General features: G+C 37.4%; 1 protein-coding gene across 1 annotated transcript; it reads right to left on the minus strand.

Moving 5' to 3' along the window:
• Positions 1 to 63: 63 nt before the first annotated feature.
• On the minus strand, positions 64 to 12,202 carry LOC145775371 (uncharacterized). Its single transcript, XM_082586659.1, has 7 exons — positions 11,793 to 12,202; positions 10,613 to 10,700; positions 8,918 to 9,116; positions 8,005 to 8,170; positions 7,002 to 7,127; positions 5,340 to 5,469; positions 64 to 2,025 (listed from the first exon to the last, which is right to left on the minus strand). Exons 1-7 carry the CDS (start codon positions 12,055 to 12,057, stop codon positions 1,953 to 1,955), a joined length of 1,047 nt encoding a protein of 348 aa, XP_082442785.1. The 5' UTR covers positions 12,058 to 12,202; the 3' UTR covers positions 64 to 1,952.
• Positions 12,203 to 12,974: the final 772 nt, after the last annotated feature.

Below are 12,974 nucleotides of genomic sequence, written 5' to 3' on the forward strand. Positions count from 1 at the left end.
ATGCGCATTGTCATGATGCGCGAAACGTCAGTGAAGCAATAAACCATCTTGTTTGTTGTTAATTTTACTTTCAATTTCATCAGATGAACGTTGCAACCAGTGCTAGAAACGAAAACCTTTGTTGGTTAGAGCTAAATATTTTTATTGCAAAATTGTGACGGTACTTTGAATGAACTGTATAAAAATATTGAAAGCACCAACCTTTTTAAGCACAATATCAAAATCTGCAAAACTAAAAATATATGAAGCTATAAACATACAGCACGCAGAGCAGATATTTAACATTGATATAAAGCCGACATGCCGCGTTCACAAACTTATCTGTAATTTTTAATTTACTAAGTTTCCAACAATGGCTGGCTCTTTATGCTTCTGAAACATAGCCCAAGATTCGCTGATAGCATCAACAGTAGGCCTATCCAGTAAGCAAACTACCCCTTTTTACATCGATTCAACATCTGAACACGATGTAATGTGAAAAGGGGCAGATTTTCTGACTGGGTAGTATTTGAAGCGGACACGTTAATAATTTAAAGCAATCAGCGTTAAGGCAGACAAAGCAACGATGATTTGCGTCAGACTACCGTAAAGACATCTTTCTTTCGTTGGTGAGAAGTTCCTGAATAAAAGGGCCTGGATATCTAATCAGACACCATTAAAAGTGTGATAATATCATATAAATTGTTAATACGATCCAATCACAATCATCATGGTCGTTTCACTCAAAAGAACCGTCTCTACGATCATAGCAGCTGCATGTTTAGTCCATTCAAATCAAGGTTCGTGATATGCTAGGCCGCTGGTTTTCGCCTTTTTGTCTTGGTGAACATCTTCCTCTACTAACGGCAAGACTTGGAAGTGCTTGCAGCCTACCAGTATCTTCGTTTATCTTCTGAATTTATAAATGTGGCTTGATCAGCACATGGTTAAGAGTTGGGCTTCTCGACACTATGAATACAATGCAGCCAACTGATGGCGGTATGGTGTAAGAAGTCTTGGTCCATTGTTGACATAAAATTGAAAATTTAACATTGAAAGACATAAGGTACGTATTTAAAGTGACCTTGTTACAAGTGTAAAATCTCACCATTGAAGAAAGAATTGTTTTCACGTACCACCATGCAAGGTACTATGCTAACAAAATAATCAACAATCATCCAACAAAACAACAACTTTGGTGACTGGTGCAGAGTTGTTTAGTTGTTCAATGAAGAGCTATTTCTACAACACAACGCCCATTATCAAAAGCTTACGTTGAAAAAAAATCAAACACTGTTGTTGTGACAGCACACATTGTTCTGCTTCAGTTTGTTTGATAAGCAATACTTTAACGAGTCCAGCAATTTAGTGAACCATGATGCAATATCCGATGCGACCACCCAAGGCGTGAAACTGTTAGACTTCAATGGGCAATTTTAAATGAGATCCAACTCCAAAGTTGAAGTTAATGCGGGACTACTACAGTATCATAGCCGATGCGGCCTTTGATGAACTAGATGCTCAGTTCGTAAATTCTTCCAATGTCCCCTTTGTCTTGCAGTGTCCCAAAGTGTTCTTGGTTGGCTGATTGATGTATTTCGTTGAAAATTAGATACAAATGTTGTTCGTTGCCTGCCACGAGCACGTCTCCCGAGAAGGCGGCCGCTTAGACAAAGATTTTCGAATTCTTCTTTTCTGATGATGTGATCGAGAAATTTGAGTTGCCTTTGAGTTAAATTGTTCAATAGTTCCTTATCTTGATGTACCAGGTTTAAAACTTTCTGCAATGCGGGACACTAGAAGGCTAATAGCGCATGCGCACTTGCGAAAAACATAAATGCATTCGGGAGTAAACCTCTACAATATATATTGTTAAATGCAATCTACAGCAAGCAAGTAAACGTGAAAACGTATTTTCAACGTTACTTCTACACCAGAAGTCAAGCTTCTGATTGAAGGTCAGCCCCTCAAATTCAGGGTTTCCAAGAGCGTTTCTCGATAACTTCACGAGATGAATGTGGCCTTGGAGAAGATTTCGTTCGCGTTCTGTTTGACAAGTGAAATAAATATACACGTTATACTAACGTTATGGTTCTATTTATTGCAAATAATATATCATACTGCCACCACCACTCACCAGTATACTACTATATCAAGACAAAATCACAGAGCTTAGACTGAAACCTGCACTTGTCTAAGACTATAGCGACGACTGAAGCCATTTCAGTATATATTATGCGCAGCGTAATTTTATTGTTAATCTTATTATCTTAAGACAACTGTCACACGGTGGGATATGACTGCTGGGTCATGTGGTGGAAATAAATAGTAATGATGGCATGATTAACACTGAAAAACAAAAATTTAACTTCCAGCGGGCAAAAAATGCTTATCATACTTTTATTTCACGCGAAATTGGGTTAACCCGATATCAAACAACTGTAAAGATAAGTTTAGTTTTCATGGCATTATACATCATACCACGCGCAATTATGGAAGCGTATGAGATGTTTCCTCGGGTAAGTGCTGGAGTCTTATTTTACAAAATTGGCATACATTCAGTTAACTTTACCAACGTTGTTTTCATGTATTCTAAGCATAAAATTCCTGAACTTAGTCAGTGAAAAGTTGTTTGCTGCAGATCATTCAATCCCATCTAGCAAAATCAGTCCACAGACGTTGAATCAGTGTAAAAAAGATAGATTTTACTAGCTTGAAAAAATTGTCTCGTTCAGGGGAACAACATAAGCCAGTCGTGTTTGTTTCGAGCGCAACTGGTTTCACGGCAAAGTCGTCAACTGACCAACCAAGTGACAGTGGAACTGTCTTGCAACTTTAATTTCTTAACGTTGATCAAACCGTTAACGATTTCGCATTGATGTAAAATCATTGAGTGAGGTATGCGTGAAGGAAATCAGCCATGCGTGCAGCCTGACAAACCATCCGAAACGGCATTGTCATAACTCTACGCTAATAGAATTTTTTTCGAGAATTGCGTGAGCAAAAAGTGTTCACACGTGAGAAAGATGCATTTTTGCAGTTTTGTTACGTCAAGTCAATCTTTTTTCAACAAAATTCCAAAAATGGTTTAGCGACCTGTCAAGACTTGTCTTCAGGAAATGCAAAACCTACGTAATTCAAATTACATTCTAAACGGCAAAAGAAGTGAAAAACGAAAGAGGTGAAAGTAAAATACGAAAGTCAGGGGCTCTATCCACTTTTAGAATTCGGGGGGGTGATTTTTGGACAGTGGGATAAAATCGTTATAGTCATTTCAACTTCTGGGGGGCTACGCCCCCCAGACCCCCCATTGCAGCTTCAGCTTCTTTCTGGTCGAAGCATAGGGTTTCCAAGTCGTTTCATAAAGTATGTTCCGGAAAGGGCATTTTTGGGTAAGCAAACTGGTAGTCACTTACCAAGAAATAATTCTGGCAGTGCAAATGAAAACTCGAACTCGAACCAATCATAAACTACGTTTTCCGTGACGTGAAAAAGGGCGAAAAGAAGATGATACAAAGCAAATCAAGTGCTGGATTTTCTATCAGCTGTTTGTTTGTTTGTTTTTCATATTTTTACCCTGCATTGCGGGAAAGCAGACTTGAGCGCTATGCATCGGTGTACGCCTTCTGACGTACACCTGACCCACGCTGCAGCCGACGGCAATGTCTGTTTCCGGTTGTCTACTCTACTTATGACTTAAATTTGGTACTACTCATTACTCGAAATCGATCACTGGGTAGAGGCAATTATAGTGAAGTTTCTTCCCCAGAGAAACAACAGCAAGTGCGGGGGGGGGAGGGGGGGGGTGGAGTCGAACATGCAGGTGTTCCAGACAATTGTTCACCTAATCAAACGTCATATAAAAACCGTCCAGGTCTACTGAATCTTAGCGTATTACGTCATGGAATTTTTCCTAAAAATGAGCCAAAATTGCACCATCGTTCGTAAGACTTGTATCAAACCTGTTTAAACATGAAACATGGCATCACCACCTTTGAACACCTGTTTGAATTGCGTGACAATGTCTTTCACTATTACGTCACAGTACTGCGTACGTGAGTTTGAGATATTGATATCTATTCTGGTCATTCGTGAAATGGTTGCTTGAGAGTTAGTCGCACATTTAACTGTTTTGCTTAGTGCTTGTCAGCTGGACGAAAATTTCCGTCTTTTATCCAAGTAATCTGTTCTGTAGTGACAAGTTTTAGTGGTGTACGGCGTTGCATCCCATTTTCGACAGCCAGGTGGCTAATTTTACAGAAATACAATTTTGAATACACGTTTCAAAGGAGTGTTTCTTTTTCGGTCATTACATGCAGACAAACTTATGTTACAATTTTCCCACGAAGAGATTATGGTTTACCGCTGTGACCAGCAGGCTCTCGACTGCAAGCCCAACGCGCTAACTACTCGGCCACTGCTGCCGACTAAGTTGGCAGCTGGTCGGCTTTTTAGGGGTTAGGGTTAGAAAGTAGTCATTTGATTGACGTGGGTTCGATTCTCACAACTGCTATTGCTCTTTTTTCTTCTGTAATTACCAAATAAAGTTCAAAACAAAGATTAACTCTCTGGCTAAGTGCGAGAAAGGTCACAATTGGACAGTAGCCTCTTATAACATGTTCTGATTGGTTGGCGGTGTCATTCTAGTCATTTGCAGTGGCAGAATTTTTTCTTGTTAAAGTGGCTACCAAGCAAACTAAGTTAAAACACAGTGTAAACGCCTGGCTCGTAGTTCAGGGTTGCCAAACCAAAAAATCATATTGAAATGAAATATATATTCATATTGATAAAAAATTTAAAATGTGCTAACAGCGAAAATATATTTTTCAAAATTTGATCAATAAAATATCACAAAACCTTTTCAAAGCCAAATGAGTGGGGGGGTGATTTTGCATTGATCACCCCCCCACTCCAATTAGTGGGGGGTGATCACCCCCCTCACCCCCCCTTGGATAGAGCCCATGACGAAAGTCGTATCAGACAAGTTTTCTGGACCTATGACGAAAGCTTTGACTACGTGCGTCACTATAGAAAGTTTTCCAATTTATATCCCAGGCACTATAGGAATTTTGCCCCTGAAGGCGATAGAAATATTTGTCACGACCACACGTTTTCTTTTCATAAACAATCTTCATCTAACTTTAATAAACAGATGTAGCAGCAACAACTACACGTGACAGCATCTTTGGGATAAACTATGAAGCACGATTCAAACTGAAAATCTGTGAAGTAATATTTAGCCCCTAACCATTGGGGTTTTTCCATTGATTCAACGTCTGCAGACTTTGCTGTCAGACAAAGTGTTGTTGAGTTTCTAGTTGCACATTTGACAGAAAAAGTAGCTTTGTAACTTGACAAACCTGGCAGAGTGGGGCCTTTCCCCGCGCGCAGAAAATGGGACTCTCACACCGGTTGCCGAGAGCACCTCGCTCTCAGGGACCTCATCCGTGAACTGCGTCTTCAGCCGCGTGGAAATCCTTGAGCTACTCTCTGAAGCAAAATACTTGTACCTGAGATGTCTATATAGCATTTTTATAAGCAAAAGATTATAGTGAGTAGTCAGGTGGTGCTGACGCCAGGAAGATCGCTCCTTCTCAACAAAAGATCATACTTATAGAAAATAAACCGACCCATTGGAAGGAAACTGTGATGAACTAACCTTAAATTTGGCAAACAGTTAAAAGAAATATTTTCCTGAAGCTAAATATTCAAACTAACTGTTTACAGTTTTACACAAATATAAAAAAATAAGCTGTTTATGAAATTCAACTTAGCCAATATAGAACTTCTGAGGGTCGAATGCAGAAAGGTAGCTCAAAATAAACCTAACTTAACGCTAAGCTCTTCTCAGGCAAGCGGAGTTTCTGTCAAGCTCGGTTTAAAACTTGAGCGCGCTGCAGAAACTAATTTGCAAGGTCGCTTGGCCAAGCCACCCTTTGAGCTGCGCTTCATAATAAAACTGGTTTTAAGCTACGTTTTTGACGCAAAGTGTGACGTCACTCGACTTGCAATGATGATTTTTGAAACCTACCCGACAAATAAAGTAATTGTAAGTTTAAAAGTTGTTCGTGTAATTAGGATGCTTTATTAATGACATCATAATACCTTTTGTTACATCACAATTGAATTTGAAACGCAGTTTCCCTGTTGGTGGTAGCAAGTTAGTAGCCTGCTGTAAGACAAAGCATGTTGACAGCAACTAGCAAACATGTAGTAGACAACAATTTGTAGGCTACAAATAGCCAGGGGCGCCGGAAGCGGGGGGGGGGCCAAATGCCCCCTGCCACTCAATTTTTGTGTGGATGGGGGGGCAATGGTGCCCTTTTAAGGTCATGTAAGCTACTGCACATTTTGCAATATAGAAATTTCTGCTATTTCCTTTCAGCCTATTTCCTATAATCTTTTATTTTTGTCTCAACATAATATTTACGACACAAAATTCTGTATCACTGTAGGTTACATCATTATAACATAGCATGATGCCCTTCCGTTCCATTGTTCTTTGTATACCTGACACTTGTATCATTACTCGATAATGAGCTAAAAGATGAGCATTATCGCTATATGTTGTTTTAAAACTATAAAAAATGAGCCATTCAGCAAAAAAAGTGCCCTTTTTTCATAATCCAGTTTGCAAAAATGCTTAAGTCAAGATCCACCGCTGTTAAGTCGCCTTTTTTGGCTACTTAAATTGGTGGCTCAAAACCTGGAATGAAACGAGTTTTAAGCTAGGCTTAAAGTAAGAATAGTTTCTGCAGCGCAAAACTCGGCTCAAGCCACTATCTAAGCCCGGCTTGCTTAAAACTAGTTTTGAGCTACCTTTCTGCATTTGACCCTAAGTTCGCAAAAAAAATTACAAGTTCATAGACAGCAAAGTAATCTTGTTTTTTCATCGATCCAACGTCTACAGATGTTGAACCAATGTAAAAACGGTTGCTTTGCTGTCTGGGTTACAACACATTCTGTCCGCAAGCACAACATTGAAATGACAAGCTGAATTTAGTCATTTGTCAACCACACACCTGTGGGAGACGCAGGTCTGTTCCAGGCCATGCGTCGTGGTGTAGAGGAGGCTTCTTTCAGAGACGCCTCTTGAGCCTGTTTGGCAAGACGCAATGCTCTCTCAATTAAGTCGTCTTTCTCGTTTTCTGTTATGACGTACAAAGCAATGGTTTAGTTGAATTTCAGATTCATCAACACGATTGTAACCAATCACATTGTTGCTTAACGATATCGTTGATACTCGAAGCAAAAAGGTTGGTTTGCGCATTTCAGCTAATGTAAGTTGCGAGAAAGAAATTGCCTGTGTTGCACAGGAAATAAGCCTTCCCTGAATTCAAACTATGATCAACTATACATTGATCGATGATTATTGCATAAGGCGGTTTAAAATGATAACTTTTGAACAAACTGATATTTTTTTATAAACTTTCATTGGAAACGGAGACACTTTCTGCCGACAACCACATATTTTGTCTGGGGGATTGACGTCGGGGGATTGACGAAGTCTGGGGGATTGACAAATTATTTAGCTGCAGTATCACAAAACCGAAAACAAACGAAGTTGTCTTGGTTTTGAGGTAAAAGAAAACGAAAGCAAGATAAACTGTTTCGTTGAATCGAAACAAAACATTTCGGTTTCACAGAGCCCGCAATATTAAGAATTAACATTCGATATTATTGTACGTTTATTGTGGCCACTATTGGGACGAAAGAAAGCAGACCTACCAATTACAATATGTCCTACATGAGATACCCCACTACGCTAATAAAATGAAAACAAATAGAAAAGTATAGCAAAAACCTTGTATGGTTTCAAATTGTAGAGAAGCGATGTGAAAAGTAAAACTACAATGCAGAAGCCACATACAAGAAGGACACTTTCAAATTAGAAATAAAATATATCAAAATTAAGCAGTTCACCGGTTACGGTTAACATCTCTTCCATGTGGGCATGATTGTGTGCTATTTCAGGATTAGCGTTCAGTGGACAATAGATATAGAAAACGTAAAAGGAAAACGTACTATCCCGAAAATCAAGCCTTAATTTAACAGGATTCGGTGGCGGTGAACTTCCCAGTAAAGTCTTCAATGACGACCCTGCTCGCTGCCGGATCACAGGAGTCTTTATGTCAGAGGTGCTCGTGTTGTCTCTAGGGGTGGGAGGTATGTAAGGGTCGTCGTATTCTCCCTGAAAATATACGACAAGTTCGCTTCCATGACCAATGAAATATTGAATGACAACAGCTGAATAAGTGCAGACAAGAAACGTTTTTGCTGGTTTTGTAACTGCCAGCTGGTGAAGTCATTTTTATATCATTTCAATGTCTAGGGACGTTGGGCAAGGAGTTAGCGAGAAAAAAGGCAGTATTTTCTCCAATGTTATTTTCCTCAAGTCTAGGGCAAAAGCTTCTTGGTAGAAATTCGAATGAGGTGGACTAGAAAAAAAGGAAGGCTTCAAACTTGGTGATTGGCTTTCAGTGTGTACCGTACCCAGCTGGTAAAATCCACCATTTTACATTGATTCAATGTCTCGCTCAATAAATGCAAAATGGAATTTGCGAGTGGGTAATGTAGCACCAAGGCACAGAAAGCGTTTATAACGAGATTCACATACAATGCAAGTAACTTTTTAATAATAAATTCTACGCTCTCAACTATTCCACCGAGCAATCGGTATGATTGCATGACAAGTAATGGTGTACAGTTGAAAGTTTAGCACAGAATGGTTGGAGGCAAAGCTTTGCACAAATGAAGTTATACCAGTAAAAAAGTCTTGGACAAACCATATCGTAAAACATGGTATTGAAAAACAAAAACTATATCAAACAAAAAGTTAAAAAACATTAGGCGCTAGTCATTCTTACATTGAAAAACAAGTTACCTACTAATGTTGGAATTCGATATAGTAAACTAGATTTGCACTGGAAACACTTACTAGTCTGGATCCAGGACGTTCAAAAGACGAATTTGATCTTGGAGATACCGGTGAATCATTTCTAATAGTTGGAGACCACAAGAGATGCTTTGAATTATTTGAGTTGCTGTTTTCTTCCCAGGGTGCTTTGAAAGTTGGTTCTTGGGGCTTTGGACCAAACAAAGTCTCATCCACATAAGTTGGAGTGTGACTTCGCATTCTGTGTTGTGTTTAAAATGAATTTAAACACTGTAAAGTTGTGATGACAAAGAAAAAACTAAACAACCAAGCAAAAAATAACAAACAATAACATTATAATAATTAAGTTGTTTTTATGGTTTAAAAATTTATATCTGCTAGTTAGGTTTACCAAAAACTAAATTAGGGGGGCAGTTCTCCTTAGAAAAAAAAAGTTCAAATTTATTTTATTGATATATAATGGAAATTTATTGTAGATTCCGAATATGCAGTCAGTTTTTACCTATTTGCCCTCATTAGGCTTCAAACGGAAGGTTTTCTGAACGCACCTTAGTTTAAAATGTGAATAAATATTTGCATTTTTGTGAGAATAAAGTCTTCAAAAACACCAATTTCTGGTGATTATGTACCTGGTGGCCACAGATATATTTAATTTGTGTATATTTTTAATTTGTGTATGTGTAAACTCAGTATATTGTTCATTATGTATATTTTAGTTGTTGTGAATGGACATAGAAGAAAAAAAGTCACATTTAAAGTCAAAGGCATAAATTTACCTAATTCTATTTTTCAAATGCGATTTACTCAAAATCATGTTTTTGTGCAGTTGTGCACTAAAAATGTTTCTTCTAGAAAACTACTTCTCAGAATTGGCTAAAATTTTAACAGATGTACAGTAGGCCCTTACAGACATAATGGTTGAGTTTTGTTTCAATATTCAGAGTAATAAACATTTTATTACCAAATCCTGAAGTCAAATTTGCTCTTGATGCATAGCAATTATAAAAATTTTTATATTTAAAAAAATGAAAGAGTTAAAAGAAATCCCCTCTGTCAATTTATGGCTAGGATACCCTACTAGATCACCATGCAGTTTGAAGTCGCTACCTCTAGCCATTTTCGAGTTTTTAGGGCTGCAATAGAAACAATCGGTTGATTTTATGTATATACAAATTCAAAATGGTATAAACCCTTAATGGATTGCCCCAGCCTAACAAAGTAAATATTTTTGGATAGCTTGTTTCCTCCTTTTTTCAGCAATATATGGTTTGTTGGGGTTTGTGGGTGAACTTTTGTGTGTAGATTGTTATTGATGACAAACTGTACAAAAAATGCGATTCTATGTAGAACTGCTCCCTTAAGAAAAAAAAAACATATCTGACCTAGGTAACAAATAAACTATTTTCTATATTATTGATTCAATACCTGTAGACATTATAAACATAATGTTCATTATTAACATAATAAACAGTTGATTTACTGTTTGGGAAAAGCTTGTTTCAAGGTAACTTTCCACTTCCAAAATTATTGCTTGACTTGGAAGAGGAATTTCCCCTGAGTTGCAAACCACTGGCTTAGAGAGCGCAGAAATAAGTTTTGTTTACAAAAAGCCCATCTGTGTACCTCATATCTCTTTGAAAAATTATGGAAGTAATAGCCTAAGCTCCATGGTTTATTTAGTCCTAAAAACAGAAACAAAAACGAAGAGTAACTAACAATATCTTGATTAGAAAATACCTGTATTTGCTTGATGGTCGCGCAGAACGTGGGGTAGCTGGCTTTGACCAATTTTGACTATTAGAACGCTTTCCATGCTGTAGAGTATCTGTGTAATTATAAAAAGAATAAATGAAAATTACTTTGGTGCCAAAGCTCCACACCGCATGATGAAAGTGAACTTAAAGATTTCCATTCTGTGATGAGTGATGTTTTACCTCGAATGATTTGGTGCCTCCAACATATTAACCAATCATCACATCAAAATCTGAAAGACAGCTAACTTATTGGGTGAATGCACAGCAAGTATATCATACTTCACAACTTCTATGAGTCTGCTTCACAATTTTATTACATCCTTTACGACTACTGTTACTTCTGACAACTACAAATTAACTCTTTATTACAATTTAGTAAAAACTATGCAGCCATTTATATCCAGTTTGCCTGGATAAGAATCATCCAGAAGCTATAGTAATGTTACGTCATAACTCATAAGGGTGGACAATTTGTTCAAATCAGAGAAGTTTTTAACACTACACGAGTGTATAATCCTCTAGAAGTGATTCTAACAACAGAGAATAGGCAATGCTTGTAATAAAAGGTTACTTTAGGACAAATGAACAGCTGTAAAACAATTAAACCTACACAAATAAAATGTAACGTGCATTTGCAGGCACAAACAATTGTATGCTGCCTGGGACGGGTCTGCTACTATTCGGTGAGTCCGATTCGGTGAGTTCCTAACCTCTAACCCTTAACCTTAAAACGGCAATGATGATTAGGCTACGGCACCCAATAATTAAAAAAAAAAATCACCGAATAGGGATCGAACTCACCGAAACGGGCCATTCCGGCCTGGGACAAACAACAAACATGTTAATTGTGACAATGTGTAATGTGTATGTTTTTATGTAGCACTTCATCCATCACAGAAATGCACTGTTCTCAGCGTTTTCCAAGGCAGAGACAGCTTCAGCATAGTTGAGAAAATTAGAGAAATAATGGTAACAACAAAGCACTTTCGAATTAGCTAAAAACTATTTTTGACAATACGTTTAAAAATTTAAATTTAACATTTACATGAAAATGAAGAAAATGATCATCATTTTACTGCTTGTTTTCATTCATAAGAACCTGGGGTTTAACTCTTATCAGATGAAATCTCCACAAAAAAGAAGAAATTGACGTAAAACTATACCTTCTATGTCTTCATAGACAAAAGGAGTCCATAACAAAGGGGCTCCTTTTTTGGTTGGGCTTGTTGCCCAGGGAGGGTCCCATTGCTGGTTATTTGCCATTCGTTTAGTGTCTATTTGTTGAGTGAAACGACTTGGAGTTCCAAATAAAGTTTCATCAACTTCAGATGAATAAGCTTTAGTTTTATAAGATGTCTTTTTGACTGGAGGGGACGGTGTTGAAATGTGTTTCCCCATTAAAGTAAAAGGTCTACGATCAGAAGCCATTTCCAAACAAAGCAAAATTTCAGACTAAGGCAACAGTATCTGTTTGCTGTGGGTAAAAATTCAAATGTTTTTATTAACAATGGAGTTGATTCAAAATGCTTTGGGATTGCGAGCTTCCTGTTCTTGCATTTTTAATGTTTCTTGGGCTTTTGTCTGCATTTGCTCCATTTTTTCAAGGGTTATTGATTTTAATGGCATAATCTTTGGTTTGCATAATACTACTGATGGTGAATCTTGATGATACAAAGAGCCAGATTTAGGTAAAACAGGATTAAACCCAGAATTTTCAGAAGACATAGCAAAACTCAACAACCAATTCAATGTCCAACTAAAAATAGAAGCAAATAATTACTAAATGCTGATTTCATAAACCATACGCTGTAGAGAAGTAATATCTCAAAATCAAGTTTTCAGTCTGTTATGCTTATAGTAATGTATTTGAAATATCCTTAGTCATAGTTCAGCTAGCTTACAGCTTATTGAAAACATTTTGCATTTGTCACTAAAGCTAAAAATCATGAAAATGTTGCAAGACAGCTACAAAGCATTTATTTTCTGATGTGAATTTTAATATTTGATATAAATTGATATACGCATGATCAGCCAACACACAAGCACAATATAAAGTGACATTGTTTTATATGAATTGCAAAGTCTGAAATAAACGCTTAATAAAATAATAATAACCATTTTCTAATTTTAACATCTTTGTCTTCATAAGATTTTTCCAAATATTCTTAAAGCACAAACTACACACTTATATTATCTTCAGGAACTACTGTACGTAGGATCACAATAGTACTATAGCCCATTGTTTTGCAAGATTTCAGAGAAAATACGACAAAAGAAAAACATTAAGGTACCAGGCCTACAAGCTTACAAAGTTGGTCATCCAACCATCACATTTCAATTGTTGC

This window comes from Aplidium turbinatum, chromosome 8 (assembly GCF_918807975.1).
Source record: "Aplidium turbinatum chromosome 8, kaAplTurb1.1, whole genome shotgun sequence".
NCBI lineage: Eukaryota > Metazoa > Chordata > Ascidiacea > Aplousobranchia > Polyclinidae > Aplidium > Aplidium turbinatum.